At 36.9% G+C, this 15340-nt stretch overlaps 1 protein-coding gene across 6 annotated transcripts in view; it reads left to right on the forward strand.

Moving 5' to 3' along the window:
* Positions 1–932: 932 nt before the first annotated feature.
* SLC30A6 (solute carrier family 30 member 6) overlaps positions 933–15340 on the forward strand; it is a 41510-nt gene continuing 27102 nt past the window's right edge. For 4 of the 6 annotated variants that reach the window (XR_012473422.1, XR_012473424.1, XR_012473423.1 and 1 more), the window contains exons 1-5: positions 933–1008; positions 4216–4302; positions 7977–8061; positions 8742–8784; positions 15020–15085. Coding sequence is in view for 3 of the 6 variants with exons in the window: in XM_074209674.1 (XP_074065775.1) it covers positions 1006–1008; positions 4216–4302; positions 7977–8061; positions 8742–8784; positions 15020–15085 (284 nt within the window). In the remaining 3 variants the exon portion in view is untranslated. Of the gene's footprint in view, positions 1009–4215; positions 4303–4330; positions 5899–7976; positions 8062–8741; positions 8785–15019; positions 15086–15340 lie in introns of those variants that run through there. The other 2 variants (XM_074209676.1, XM_074209675.1) reach the window with 2 other exon arrangements.

Raw genomic sequence — 15340 nt, forward strand, 5'->3', positions numbered from 1 at the left:
ACCAGGAGGCATTTGAACTCAGGTCCTCCTGACTCCAGGGCCAGTGCCACCCCTTTTTTGATCAAATTGTGGCTACCCGCCCATAGGCAGCAATATAGACAGTCTCTGTAATGTAAACTTACAATCCTCCCAGCACATTCTTGTGGAACCCAAACACCCACATATTCCTCATGGGGTACAAAGGTTAAGTCAGAGAATAGGAGCTTGTAGTCTTGGCTTTAAAAATAAGAGAACAAATAAATGATGTTTTAGTTATTGTAAAACCTGATTGATGGGGTAAAATGAAATAATTGAGCCTTGTAAAATCCAAGTCTTGGAGGTGTTATTTTGTCTTTTTTTAATTGTGGTTTTATTTTATTTTTGTAATGACACGCGATGGTAGTTTCTCCACATTCCTCCATTTGAAATTTATGAGTTTCCCAGTTTTCTGTCCCTCCCCAGGGCAGGGAGCCAGGCGGGTCCAGGTCCCGTGCTCCACGCTGACACACACACACACACACACACACAAAAACACAGATACACACACAAACACACACAGATACACACAGACACACAGATACCACACACACACACACACACGGACAAATCTACCAGAGGACACACGGATGCTTCCCCCCGAGGCGCACCCACCACCGACGCCTTGGGACGAGTCTAACGCCACGGAAATCCCAGCCGGGCCGAGAGCCACCTGGGGCCCGCTCCCTTTCCAGAGCCTCACTTCCGGCTGCGGAGCACGTGACGTGCGCCCCCGTGCCTGCGGCCCGAGGGTAAGCCGGCGGCCGGGAGAGAAGGGAGCTCTGCCGACCTAGGTAGTGGCCGGCAACGCCCCCGCGCGCACACCCCCCCTCCCCGGCTTCTTCCGGACCCAGACGGCTCACTTCCGGGTTCCTCGGGCTCGCCCCGTCGCCTGCCTTTTCCCCGCCCCTTCCGCTCCGAGGGGGGCGGCGGAGCCGCGGGCCAGTGGCAGAGCGACTTCCGGCGGCGGGAGCTGCGCGGCCCCTTATCATGGTGAGTGGGCCGCGGGCCGGGCCGGGCTGCGGGGCGCGGGCGCCGCCCCGGGCCCTTCGCTGTGCCCTGCGGCGGCCCCGGCGCGGCGGGGCGGGGGCGCGCTTCGGCCGTTTTCCGCCCGCTGTCACCGGAAGCGAGGCGGCCGCGGCTTCCCGGAAGGCTCCCCCACACAGCCCGGGGCGCTCGCAGCCTCCTCTCCCCATCCCTGGGGGCCCCCGGCCGCCCGGGCTGTCGGAGCGGCGGCGACCTGGGGGCTTCGGCCGGATTGGAGTCGGCGGCCCGCGCCCTCTGGCTGCCCAGGGCCCTGCTTTGTCCACAGGTGCCTGGGGGCGCCGCTCGGCTTTTTTTTTTTAGTTTTTTAGCAAATGGGGTTAAGTGACTTGCCCAAGGCCACACAGCCAGGTAATTAGTAAGTGTCCGAGGCCGGATTTGAACCCAGGTCCTCCTGACCCCACTGCGCCACCCAGTCGCCCCTGCTTTTTTTTATTAGTGTAAAAATACCTGGACGGGGACTTCAGCCAGGAGTCCCCCAAACGAGAACGGCCCTTATTCTAAGGGAGTGCAGACAGGCATTTAGTGAGAAGCCGCCAGGGCCCGGGCTCCGGGGCCCCACTTCACAGAGAAGCGTCCAGTCCAGACACCTGGGGCCTCATCGCCCCGGATCCAGCCAAGTGCCCAAGGTGACCAGACTGGGAGAGTCCACGTGCCCGCCAAAGTACCCGCTCCTGGGCCGAAGCCCAGCCCTCAAGCTCACCCTCTAATGGGGGAGGCTTCGCCCGCACAAATGCCAGGGTTGGCCTCATGTGTTGTAGATAAAGGCGAGACAACACACAAATATACGTTGTGGTGGTTGGGGCTTTTCAGTTGTCATCATGACTCCATGGCAAAGATGCTGCAGTGGTTGGCCAATTCCTTCTTCAGCTTATTCTAACTGAAACTGAAGCAAATGGCTGAGATTTGCCCAGGGGCAAATGATAGAGTACTGGCCCTGGAGTCAGGAGTAGCTGAGTTCAAATGTGGCCTCAGACACTTAATGATTACCTAGCTGTGTGGCCTTGGGCAAGCCCCTTTGCCTTGCAAAAAAAAAAAAAAACCCTTTAAAAAAAAAGATTTGCCCAGGGTCACACAGCTATTAAGTGTCTGAAGTAGGATTTGAATTCAAGAAGATGAGTATTCCAGATCTCAGGTCTAGAACAATCCATTATGCTACCTGATTGCCTGTATTTGTTTGTATGTTGTTTGCACCATTAAAAGGGAACTTGAGAGCAGGGACTCTTATGTTTTTATAGCCAGAAATGAATAGGCAGACATAGATAAATAAATACAAGGTAATCAGAGGAAAGAAAGGCCCAAGAACAGAGTCTGTTGGTTTCTGCCAATATTTCAGTCATTTCTAGTCCTGTACAACCCTTTGTAACCCCATTTGGTGTTTTCTTGGCAAAGATACTAAACTAGTTTGCCATTTCCTTCTCCAGATCATCTTATAGATGATGAAACTGAGGCAAACAGGTAAAGTGATTTGCCTGGGATCACACATATAATGTGTCTGAGGCTAGATTTGAACTTGGGTAGATGTCTTCCTGTCAGACCTATCAAATTCACCCCCTTATCTGCCCATTTTACTATATAAATGATAAGTTGGAGATAATCAAAGGGAAGGCCCAAGGGTAAGGCAGACCAGGAAAGAGTTCTTGCAGAGAGTAGGATTTGAACTTAGTATTGGAGAATTCAGGGCAATGAACATGGAATAGGAAAGAAGTGGATTCAGATATGAGTTCAGTCACTGTGACTGGGCAAGTCATTTTCTGTGCCTCCTTTTTCTCACTTGTGAAATGAAGGGACTGAATTCAGTGTCCTCTGGGATCCCTTCTTAAATCTATTTGATGCTAAAAAAGTTTCTAGGTACCCTCTGGGGGAACTGGAAGCCAGGATGACAGATAATTGTCTTGAAAGCTACTCCCTAGAAGAATGTTTTTCTTACTTTTTTTCTCCCCTTTGTATTCCTGAAATTTAACACAATATCTGGCTCATAATAGGTGCTCAATATATATAGTAGGTGAATAACTGACCTCTACTTTTATATGCTTATGTTTAAGGGCCAGGAACTGTTTATTTTTGTCTTTGTATCCCTTTTGCAACTAGTCTATAAAAGGTATTCAGTAAATGTTGTTTATTGAACTAGGCAGAGTCCTTGAATTATAAAGGGTGTGCTCTTTATGATTAGAAATCTCTGGGCTACACATGTAACCCTTTTCTTCAATGAAACAATTTGCCATTGTGTGTGTGTGTGTGTGTGTGTGTGTGTGTGTGTGTGGCCAGAAATATTTAAAGCAGCTCTTTTGGAACTGAAATTGAAAATTGGAAAGTGAGGGGTTGCTCATCAAAGGAGGAATGGTTGAACAAGTTTATGATTATAATGTAATATTACTCTACTATAAGAAAGACTGATTTCAGAAAACTTGGAAAGATTCATAAAAACTAACGAAAAGTGAAGGGAACAAAACCAGAAGATATTGCTCACAGTAACAGCAATACCATATAATGCAAGACAAGTTCAAAGGACTCAATGGAATCTGAATGCAGGTCAAAGCATATATTTTTCACTTTCTGTATTTTTTTCATTTTTTTCCCCCTTGAGGACTGTATTTTCTCACAACATGTAATATGGTAAAAATGAAATAAAATAAATGTAGCTTTAGTAATTATGTGCCTTTTACTGTGTAATTTCCAGAAAACTTTGTTTAAATAAAGACATTGATATTGAAATACTTCACATTGATTAGTTAACTTGTTTTTTTTAAACACTGAAAGTTTCTGAATTTTCCCCCTCTAAAATACTTTTTTTTTTATTTTTAGGCATAGAGTTTGGACAGTAATTGTTTGAAATATGTGGTAGTTAGAAACAAAGTGGTTCCATATGTCAGGATACAGGATAGAGGTTTTATGTGAGTCTGCTGGCAATTTCTCTTTCTCCCTATCTGCTTATTTGTATATCTTCCTCCCTCCCTCTCTCTTTTCTTCTCCTTTACTTTCATGGTGGTTGTTTAAGAAATGCCATTTTATATTATGGACACAAAATTAGTAAACTCTTTGGCATCCATCACGTCACAGAGAATTTATATAGTGGAAAAAACAGATTAAACCTCAATAAAATGTTACACTTACATAATAAAGAAATTTTTATTTTCACGTTGTTTCTTTTTACAGGGGACAATACATCTCTTTCGAAAATCACAGAGATCTTTTGTTGGCAAGTTATCACAGGAATTTAAATTGGTAGCAGCTGATCGAAGGGTAAGTTAATTTTTAATACATGATTGTTATAATTTGAGGGAATGCTTTAAGTAAAGATTATTGGTTTAATTTTAAAATTATTTGAAAAAATTGGTTAGTGTTTTTAGCTATAATTTTAATTTTCCTTAATTGTACTGACTCAGTCTGGGGAATATATTGTTTCAGTCATAAGTCAAGCAGTTAAACTAGAACAAAAGAAATAGTTGTTTGAGCTAAGACTATTTAAAAAACAGCTGAAATTATAAATAGCACATTTTTTGGTGTCATGTTAGAATTTTTATCTATATTGCCTCTACTACCATCATTTTATTCAAAATAGAATTATGAATGTGCGGGGGGCAGCTAGGTGGTGCAGTGGATAGAGCACCGGCCCTGGAGTCAGGAGTACCTGAGTTCAAATCCGGCCTCAGACATTTAATAATTACATAGCTATGTGGCCTTGGGCAAGCCAGTTAACCCCATTGCCTTGTAAAAACCTAAAAAAATAAAGTAAAATATGATGTGGATAAAGAAATGTGCATAAAACACAGAAACTATGACAATTTTATTGTGGCACAAGACCAGACAGCCCTACTAACATTTTAGAATGATTTCAATTCTATATACTATATACATACACACATAATACCCACACACACTCTCTCTTTTCTTTTTTTTCTGTATATATATACTCTATATGCTTGCTCTCTTTCTCTGTGTGTGTGTGTGTGTATGTATGTGTATAATATATATGTATATATATGTATATAGTACACTGATTATTAAACATCAAAAGGCAAATTTAGCTGTTGATTCTAGAACAGAAAGGTATTACAATGTATTATTTGCACTCTAGGACACATGGGGAAATCTACTATACTTGATAAGGGGAGGAAAAAACCCACTTCAAAACTATGTTTGTTTTAAAAGGATGAACCCTGCCCAAGCTAAATCACTTTTACAGTTTCCTTAAAATACTGTGTGACCATATCCCATTAAACTTATGCTAAGGCATATTTATCCTCAGTCCTAGCTCACTGCCAGTTTTCTTTTTCAGTTTCTGTTTCTGGGCTACAAGATCATTTCATTGCTAGAGATAATAGCTTGGCTCACTACAGAATAATATTGAAGGATTTCAATTAGGATCCTTACTTTGTCATTTTTTAATCTGTCTTATTTGATTTCCCAGGAAAAATACCCAGATCCACCATGTCTTCTTTCTTCTCCAAGCTCCATACTTGTCTCTCTGAATTTGCTTTTTCCCCATTTTGGCTTCCTTTTGTGTGATGTCTTCCTTCATTAGAATGTAAAGGACTGTCTCGCTTTATTAGCAGTGCTTAGCCCAGTGACTGGCACTAGTAAGTTCGTTATTAATGATGGTTGGTCTGTTGGCTTGGCTGGAAGAGCACTTTTATGAAGAATGAGAATTCCAAGCCTTGCTTCTATGAATGCTTATTGAATTCTATGACTTTGGAACTAGGTCCTAGGAGAAGCAGGAGAAAGGTACAAGTAAAGGAGTTGGTCTTAGTAATAAACCCATGGACTATTTGTCTGTCCTTTGGAGAAAGCATGTGGGCTAGTGAAAAGAGTGTTGGATTTGGACTTTAAAAAATCTAGGTAAGTCACATTCCTTCTCTCAACTTTATTTTTATAGGCAGCTAAATTTCACAATAGCTAGATAATTGGGCTTGAGTTCTAATCCTGCCTCAAATAACTATAACACCCTGGGGCAAGTCACTTTACTTGTTCTTAGTTTCCTCATCTATAAAATTAGGGAGGTAGAGTTGGAGTCATGGTCTCTAAGGTCCCTTCGAGCTTTAAGTTGTGATGAGAAGACAAAAAGAGAAAAGGTAGAGGTGTTAAGATGGTTTTAAGAATGGAAGAGGGAAATTGACTAAACGTGAATTTAATGGAATATTATTATATCATAAGAAATGATAGAAAAGGCAATTTCATAGAAACCTACACAGATACATATAAAACTGAGCAGAATTAAGAGAACAATTCATGCAACAGGAGGGCCATAAGAAAAAAATTCTTTGAAAAAAGTTAAAAATTGTGTTCATTCCAATAACCAGCCATGATTCCAGAGAGCTGATGATAGCATGTTACCTACCTCTTAAGGGAGAGCTGATGGGTTCAAGAATAAGACATACATTTTTTGACACAGCTGATATGGATATTTGTTTTGCTTGGAGAACACATGAATATATATATATGTATGTATGTATGTATGTATTCATTTATTATAAGAGTTTTAGTGTTTTTGTTTTCTTTTTTTTAGGTTTTTTTTTTTTAACAAGGCAATGGGGTTAAGTGGCTTGCCTAAGGCCACACAGCTAGGTAATTATTCAGTGTCTGAGGCCAGATTTAAACTCAGGTATTCCTGAGTCCAGTGCCGGTGCTCTATCCATTGCACCACCTAGCTGCCCCTCTTTGTTTTCTTTTTCAATGGGTAGTACTCTAGGGTGTGGGAGAGAGAGGGAAGTTAGGGATAGAGTAGGCAAAAGAAAAAGAGGGTCATTTTCTTTTAAATCACAGAAGAGAACTTAAAGCTAAAAATCATAGAAAAAAATTTGAAAATTCATGTTGAATTTTTTTAATATTAAAAAATTTTAATATCTTTTTTAATAGTTCCAGAATTTCTGTCAGAATTTCTGTCATTATTCCTCCAGCCCCCTCCTATTTGACACATATTTTCTTTTTTGGGGGGGGTGGTTTGTGCAAGGCAATGGGGTAAAGTGACTTGCCTAAGGTCACCCAGCTAGATTATTATTAAATGTCTGAGGTTGGATTTGAACTCAGGTCTGCCTGACTCCAGGACTGGTGCTCTTTTCACTGTGCCACCTAGTTGCCCCAATGCAGTTTTTAAAGAAAAAAAGAAGAGTTTAAAAATTCAGCAGTACCAAGGAATATATATTTTTTAAAAATGTGAAAATACTTGCAATATTCCACACTTACGGACTTACCAACTCTGCAAAGAATTAGATCAGGATGCTATCTTAAATCTTCTTTACTTCTACACTTTGTTCATTATAATTTTGCAACATTTCACTTCTGATTATTTTATAGTTCCTTACATTTACATTGTAGTAGTCATTGTGTCTATTGTTTTCTTGCCTCTCCTTCACTCTTCATCAGATATGGCAAATATTTCTATACTTCTCTGTAGTCATCATAGTCATTTTTTCTTATAACATAGTAGTATTCCCCTCCATTCTTGTATTACAGTTTCTTTAACCATTCCCCATTTAATGGACATCTACTTTGTTTCCAGTCCTTTGCTGCCACAAAAAAAAAAATGCCAATGTAAATATTTTGATGTATTTAAGGAATATATATTTTTGATTGCTGACTTCCTTGGGGTTTAAATCTGCTAGTGAAATGTCTGGATCAATGGATATGGAAATTTCAGTCACTTTATTTGTATATCTGTTCTCCAAAATAGTGGTACTGACTCATAACTCTACCAACAATGCCTTGGGATGCACCCCTTCTCTCAAATCCAATTCACTTGCATGTCATGGCATTCACCTCCCTGATGTCACAGTCTTCTTCGAGAAGGAAAGACAAACTTCATCAAGATGACAAACAAAAAGGATGTACCACTGTAGACCTTTTCTATTTCTGGTAAAGTAATGCATTCCTTTTGATCTAAAGTTTCTTTGCAAATAAGAACAAATTTTTGTTCACAGTCCTGGAAGATCTTACTTTTTGGTGCTATAAACTTACTGTGTACTGGATTCCTACTTATGTGGTGCAGTTCTACTAACAGTATAGGTATGTTAAAGTTTTTACTTTTAGAGAATTTTATTAATTGCATTTTAGTTTTCTGATTTTAAAAAAAAGTCTCACCTGTTTATAATCTAGGTGTATTCCAGACTTCACAAAAATTTAATTGCTGTGAATTATATAAAATTTTAAATGTACTTTCAAGATGTAATATTTAAAGGAAATTTGATAAATATCTCCTTTTTAAAGCTAAAAAGTTTTGAAAATGTGATTAATCCCTGTAGTAAATGTTCAATTTTTAGATGCATTTTCTCAAAGCAAAGAATATTTGTGACATTTTGTACCAATGTTCTATTATCATTATAGCAATGTTTGGTCTTAAATTCAGTACCAGTTTCCACAGATATAAAGGAAAGCTGTGTCATCTAGAACAAAATAAAGTTAAACTTTAGTAATTACTTAGTTTATATAATGTAAGTAATCTTTTCAGTTTAAATATATGAATGAAGCCTATTTCTTTTTTTCTGTCTACCTTAATCCAACTAATTAGATAATTGCCAAAAATTAAGATAGACATGTGGACCATGATAAGAAATAATAAGAAAAATTGAAAAGGAATAATAAGAAAAATTGTGATGGCTTCTCAAGTCATTATGTTCTCAAGCTAGTTATTCTTAACAATTGCTCCAATAACATTTCTTCTCTCCCCCCCAACCCATTTTTTACAGCTTTAACTGCCTATACATATCTGACAATCTTTGATCTTTTCAGGTAAGTTTTTAAAAATTAAATTCTTACTGTTCTTATAAATTTATTTCTTTTCATTAAAAGACCAAAAGAATTTTTTCTTTTTTTAGTAAAGGAAAGTGGATTTTGAAGTATAATCAGTTGATTGAAATGACCTAGAGATTCTGCTGCCATTATGTGACCCTGGGTAAGTCCAGGGCCATCTCTAGTCATCCTGATTCATATTTGGCCACTGGACTCAGATGGCTCTGAACATAGAAAGTGAAGCTGGTGTCATAGCACAGCATCCCCTCACTCAAATCCAATTCATGTGATTGACATAGCATCACCTCCCCTGATGTCATGGTCTTCTTTGAAAATAAAGGACAGAGGTGATTAGGTAGTGCAATGGATAGAGCACTGGCCCTGAAGTCAGGAAGACCTGGGTTCAAATGTCACTTCAGACACTTAATAATTGCCTAGCTATGTGACCTTTGGCAAGTCACTTAACCTTATTTCCTTAAATAAATAAATGAATGAATGAATGAATGAATAAATGAATAAATAAATAAGAAAACGGACAGGGGCCATCTAGGTGGTGCAGTGGAGTCGGGGGGACCTGAGTTCAAATCCGGTCTCAGACACTTAATAATTACCTAGCTGTGTGATCTTGGGCAAGTCATTTAACCCCTTGCCTTGCAAAAACTTAAAAAAAAGAAAAAGAAAATGAAGGACAAGCATCAGGCATATGCCCCTAAGGAGGTTAGTGATAAAAGAGAAATACTTCATTTACAACAAATTATTTACATCCACAGTTTTTGCATTAGTAAAAATCTGAGGGAAGGGAGGAGAAATCTTTATTATTGAGAAATAACTTAACAAGTTGTGCATGAATGTGATGGAATATTACCATGTTGTAAGAAGTAAATATGATAAATACCGAGAATCATGAGAAAATTTATATAATTAAGGTAAAGTAAGCACAACTATTAAAACAATATACATGATTACAACTGTCTATATGTAAAGATCAACATTTCAGTTAAAACTAATTGCTTTTGAAATTAGAATGACTGTGCTTAGGCCCCAAAATAACTTAGGAGACTTTATCTTCCCTTCTTTGCAAAATTATGGTAATTTTGCTGAAAACCCTTTTTCTCTTTTTTTTCCTTTGAGAGGAGAAATTAGATGACATAAAAACAAAAAAGAAAGGTACTCATTTGAGTGAAATAATCTTTGTTATATAAGTTAAATACAAAATAATATTTTTAACTTACAAAGAAGTTTTTCAAAATTTCTTTAAAAATCTTCTGTAATGTATTTCCAAGAGACTTACTTTTAAATTTAGCAAATATTTGTCAGATATTTACCAAGTGCAAAGCATAATACTAAGTGCATGTTGGAGCATGAGATTTTTAAAGATCCCTATTCTTAGAAGTTTTACAGTTTAGTTGGAGATATAGATACATCAAACTTGGACCAAAAGCTTATTAAACTATCTGAAAACATTAGGGAAAATAAAATATAAATCTGGTTTAAATGAAGAGAAAGCACAACTGTAGTGCCCTAAAAATCTCAACAGTATCTTTGAAAAAAATATAATGGCAATATAAAGCAGCTCATTAAAGAACATGTAATTTAATTTATGTTATTCTAAAGAGGTGGTATCAGATCTCCAGTAAACAAATGGTTAATAAACTTTAAATAGGCCATTTATAAAAGAGGAATCACAAGTAGTAAATAAAAACATTTGGAAAAATATTCAGTCTCACTAATAACTAATTAAAATAATTACAGCAATCAGTAATAATTGATTAAGAAAATTAAAGCAAAGCTGAGATTTTGATTCCCATCTCCTAAATTAGTAAAAATAATAAAAATCCAACATCAGTGAGGCTCTAGTGAAACATTCATAATCTCATGTGCTGTCTTTTTCTAAAATAGGTGGTAAGAAATGAGTCATAAATCTTGATTTGTCCTTTAATTTACTAATACTATTGGGAATACTCTATCAGTATTTTCACTGATAAGGGGTATTCTCTCTTCTGTTACAAGAGCTCAGCTGGTACCTGATAATCATGAATTTTGGTGACTAGGATTCTGACTGACATTCAGGAATACGCGGAAATAAAATTTTAACAATCACTTATTATTTTGAACGCAATTGTCAGTTAATCTGCTGATTATCTGATTGAAATTGGGCAGATAGACAATCACAATCTTGAAATATGAACCTTTTATTAATATCTTAATCATAGAAATATAATATGCCATTCAGCCAAGAAATCATTGCTATCATCACATTAGTTACTTTTTAAGATCTCTTTCTCCTCCCCTATCCAGAAAACCAGCCATTTATCCATTCAGCAAAAGGAAAAATAAAGTTCAAAATTACCACATCTGCCTGATAGAACATGCAATATTCCTCAGCTAGTGATACTCCTTCCTCCCCTCCATGGCCCCTCACATGGATGGGAGGTGAATTTTCTCAACACTTTTCCAGCACCAGGTGTGGTTTGGTTTCATTTTTTAATGTCTTTACATTTTTCGAGTTTGTTTCACTTGTCAGTTCATATAAATCTATCCATGCTTCCCTGAATTCTTCATATATGATTTTTATGGCTCAGTAATATTCCATATTTTACTATATCTACATTTCATAATTTGGTCATTTCTTATTTACTGGGCATTTACTTTGTTTCTCATTCTTTGCCTGATGAAAGAACAAAAAGTACTTTTATTAATATTTTTTATATGTAGGAAAGGGCCTTCCTTTGGGTATTTGTTTATTTGAAAAAATAAATCTTTGAGTCAAAATGGATAGGTTAATCTTTCTTCTTTACAGAGTTCCAAATTATTTTCTAGAATAATTGGATTACTGGATAGCTCCTCCTATAGTGTATTTATGTGGTTTTTATCAGCTTGCTGATATTAAGGTAAAGTCTCAGTAGTTTTATTTGCATTTTGTTATTAATGATTTGGCTCATTTCTTCAAGTCGTTATAAAGAGCTCACAGTTCTTTTTTTGAGAATTCTTTGATTGTATCCTTTGACCAGTTAACTCTTTGTCAGTTACTCTTGCTCTTTTTATTCATGTTAATTCTCTGTTTTGGCTCTTGGAATTTTTATTGGAGATATTTGATGCAAAGATAATCTAACAAAATAAAATCTCAAAAAATGTGTTTTCTTCACATTAAATTTGTTTCTTATAATTTGATTGAAAAGAAAAAAGACCTTAATTTTTAGAAAATTATAGGCATGCTCTTTATGAGAGTAAAAAAAATGAAAATAAACCCAAGTTTCCAACAATGAGAAAATGGTTACACTGACTTTGGTATATCAATGCAGTGGATTATTATGTTGCCACAAAGCATGATAAAAAACAAAGCTTATACAGAAATTTGGAAATATCTATGGTGCAAGGTAAAAAAAACCAAAATAGGATTGTTGTAGTAATGCTGAATTCAGCCATATAACACTCCAAATAAATTATTTACACTGGCTCTAAAGTAACAAAAAATGTGCCCAATTTAAAAACACACACATACTTTTTTTTTTAGAAAGATTTTATTTATTTTGAGTTTTACAATTTTTCCCCCATTCTTGCTTCCCTCACCCCACCCCCCACAGAAGGCATTCTGTTAGTCTTTACATTGTTTCCATGGTACACATTGATCTCAGTTGAATGTGCTGACAGAGAAATCATATCCTTAAGGAAGAAAAATAAAGTGTGAGATAGTAAAATTACATAATAAGATAAATGGGTTTTTTTTCCTGATTTGGTCTGTGTTCAAAGTCCATAATTCTTTCTCTGAATACAGATGATACTCTCCATCGTAGATAACCTGAAATTGTCCCTGGTTGTTGCACTGGTGGAATGAGCAAGTCCATCAAGGTTGATCATCGCCCCCATGTTGCTCATGGGGGTACAATGTTTTTCTGGTTCTGCTCATCTCGCTCAACATCATTTCATGCAAATCCTTCCAGGCTTCCCTGAATTCCTATCCCTCCTGGTTTCTAATAGAACAGTAGTGTTCCCTGACATACATATATCACAGTTTGTTAAGCCATTCCTCAGTTGAAGGACATTCACTTAATTTCCAATTCTTTGCTACCACAAACAGGGTTGCTATGAATATTTTTGTACAAGTGGTGTTTTTACTCTTTTTTCATAATCTCTTCAGTGTGTAGACCCAGTAGTGCTTTTGCTAGATCAGAGAGTATGCACCTTTTTGTTGCCCTTTAGGCATAATTCCAAATTACTCTCCAGAAAGATTGGATGAGTTCACAACTCTACCAACGATGTATTAGAAAAACTCATACTTTAGTAGTAAAAATGTAATTGTAGAAATTCACTTAATTGACCAGAACTTAAGAAAACCTTAAAGAATCCTTCAAAAATAGCCAAAACATCAACATATATTAGAGGAAGGTCAGTAATAATTTGGGCAGCTAGGTAGTGCAGCCCTGAACTGAGAATCAAGACAACTTATCTTTCTAAGTTCAAAGCTAGCCTCAGACACTTAATTACCTGTGTGACCAGGCAAGTCACTAATCTTATTGTCTTAGTTTGTCATCTATAAAATGAGATGGAAAAAGAAATAGCAAACCACTCCAGTAACATTGACAAGAAAACCCCAAATGAGATCATGAAGAGTTGAACTGTTAAATTTCTTTTGCTGTTCCCTGAACTCTTTTAGCCCTTTGTATCTTTGTGATGTCTAATGTTGTAGTGATTGATGATTTACCTACATATTCTCTACAGGAACTTGTTACCAAAATCTAAAGTATACCAGAATAAAACATTGTTTTTGTCATTGTCCCAAGATCCAGTAGCAAATACCTTAGTAGGTTGCAGGCTCACTGGGGATAACACTTTTTTTTAGATTTTTCAAGGCAATGGGGTTAAGTGGCTTGCCCAAGGCCACATGGCTAGGTAATTATTAAGTGTCTGAGGTCGGATTTGAACCCAGGTACTCCTGACTCCCGAGGCTGGTGCTCTATTCACTGCGCCACCTAACCGCCCCAGGGATAACACTTTTAATAGGTTTTGTTGAATCATATAAATAAATATCCTTTTAGTGTCCATAGCTTTTAAGTACCTGGCCCTCCCCTCCCTTTTTTACTTTTCTTACACCTTACTCTGAAGTCCAGTGACACTGATCTGACCATTTTTCCAACAAAACCCTCCATCTCCCTACCCTGGGTATTTTCACTGATTGTCCTCCAGGCCTGGAATTTTTCAGCTCATTTCTCCCCCTTAGCTTCCTTCAATCTCAGCTAAAATCTCACCTAGGAAGTCTTTCCTGATCCATCTTAGAGTACCTTGCCTGTGTTGATCAGCTCCAGTTTATTCTGCATGGTATCTCAGAGTGTTTGTATGTTATCTCTTCCTTTTAGACTGTGACCTCCAGGAGAGCAGAACTGTCTTTTACCTTTCTTTGTTACCCCTTTCTTCCCTTCTCCCCAGCACTTAGCACACAGGATCTTAATAATGTGTATAACATAATAACAGGTGCTTAATACATATTTATCGACTTTCTGGGATAAAAATTTAACATGGTTCCTCAGGGTGAGACTCTCATTCTGTCAGGTCCATTCACTCAAAACAAATTTGTCAATAGGAATTTTGTTGAAAGGTAACAGTTAGGTAAAGAGTTGGAGTTGGAAAGAAAGACAGTTTAATGAGTATAACTTCCCTGAGGTAAATGACCTGGGACTTACTTATTGAACCCTGCTATTTAGGGGATGAAACAAATTATGCATGCATTATATTCCCCATAAATAAGTATGCCAGTGCTGACTTTTAAGAATTGTTTTTGTTATTGAGCATATAAGTAAAAATAATTTTAAGTAAGTATTAAATAAAAAAATCCTATTTTATGTTACTTTCCTTATCTTAATGTAAAGGTCGTTTATGAGGTTAAAAACTAAGTTAAGGATTTAAACTTTAATTTTAAATTTAAATTAAATTTAAATTTAATTCCATTTAAATGACTAAAATATTGTAATCCTGTGGTAATCATCTGTTTAGTTTCTCTTTAACTTGCCAGTAGATTTTATCTGATGCTTAAAAGGTTATTCAGCAAAGTTCCATGCACACATTTCAAAATAAAATAGTTTGTGATCCTATTAGGAGTGCTTATTATTAATTTACTATGGTCAATCACAAGTATCCTACAGAAACTTGTTAATTCTGAAAGCTGAACTTTTTAAAATACAAATCTTTAGTTTGAAATAATTAACTTCTAATTAAATGTATTTTCATTTTTTTAATTCAGTTTAGTGACATGTCTGATAAGCTACTGGGTAATGGTGAGGAAACCAAGCCCAGTCTATTCATTTGGGTAAGTTTGAATATTATCTTCTGCTTAATGGTTAGTTATAAAATAAATATAATAAGCAGTTTAAAAGACTGACTAGATAATTACTTGAAGAAAGAAAATACCTGTTGATCAAGATAATAGAATGATTTTTCTAAAAATATAAAATTGTAAGAAGTAAATTATATGAAAAAGAAAGAAATTGATAACTTGACCCGGGCCTCTTTGACATTTCTCAAACAAGATACCATCTCTCATGTTCCAGGTATTTTTTTACGT

The sequence above is a fragment of the Macrotis lagotis genome, chromosome 1, assembly GCF_037893015.1.
Source record: "Macrotis lagotis isolate mMagLag1 chromosome 1, bilby.v1.9.chrom.fasta, whole genome shotgun sequence".
In the NCBI taxonomy this organism is placed as follows: domain Eukaryota; kingdom Metazoa; phylum Chordata; class Mammalia; order Peramelemorphia; family Peramelidae; genus Macrotis; species Macrotis lagotis.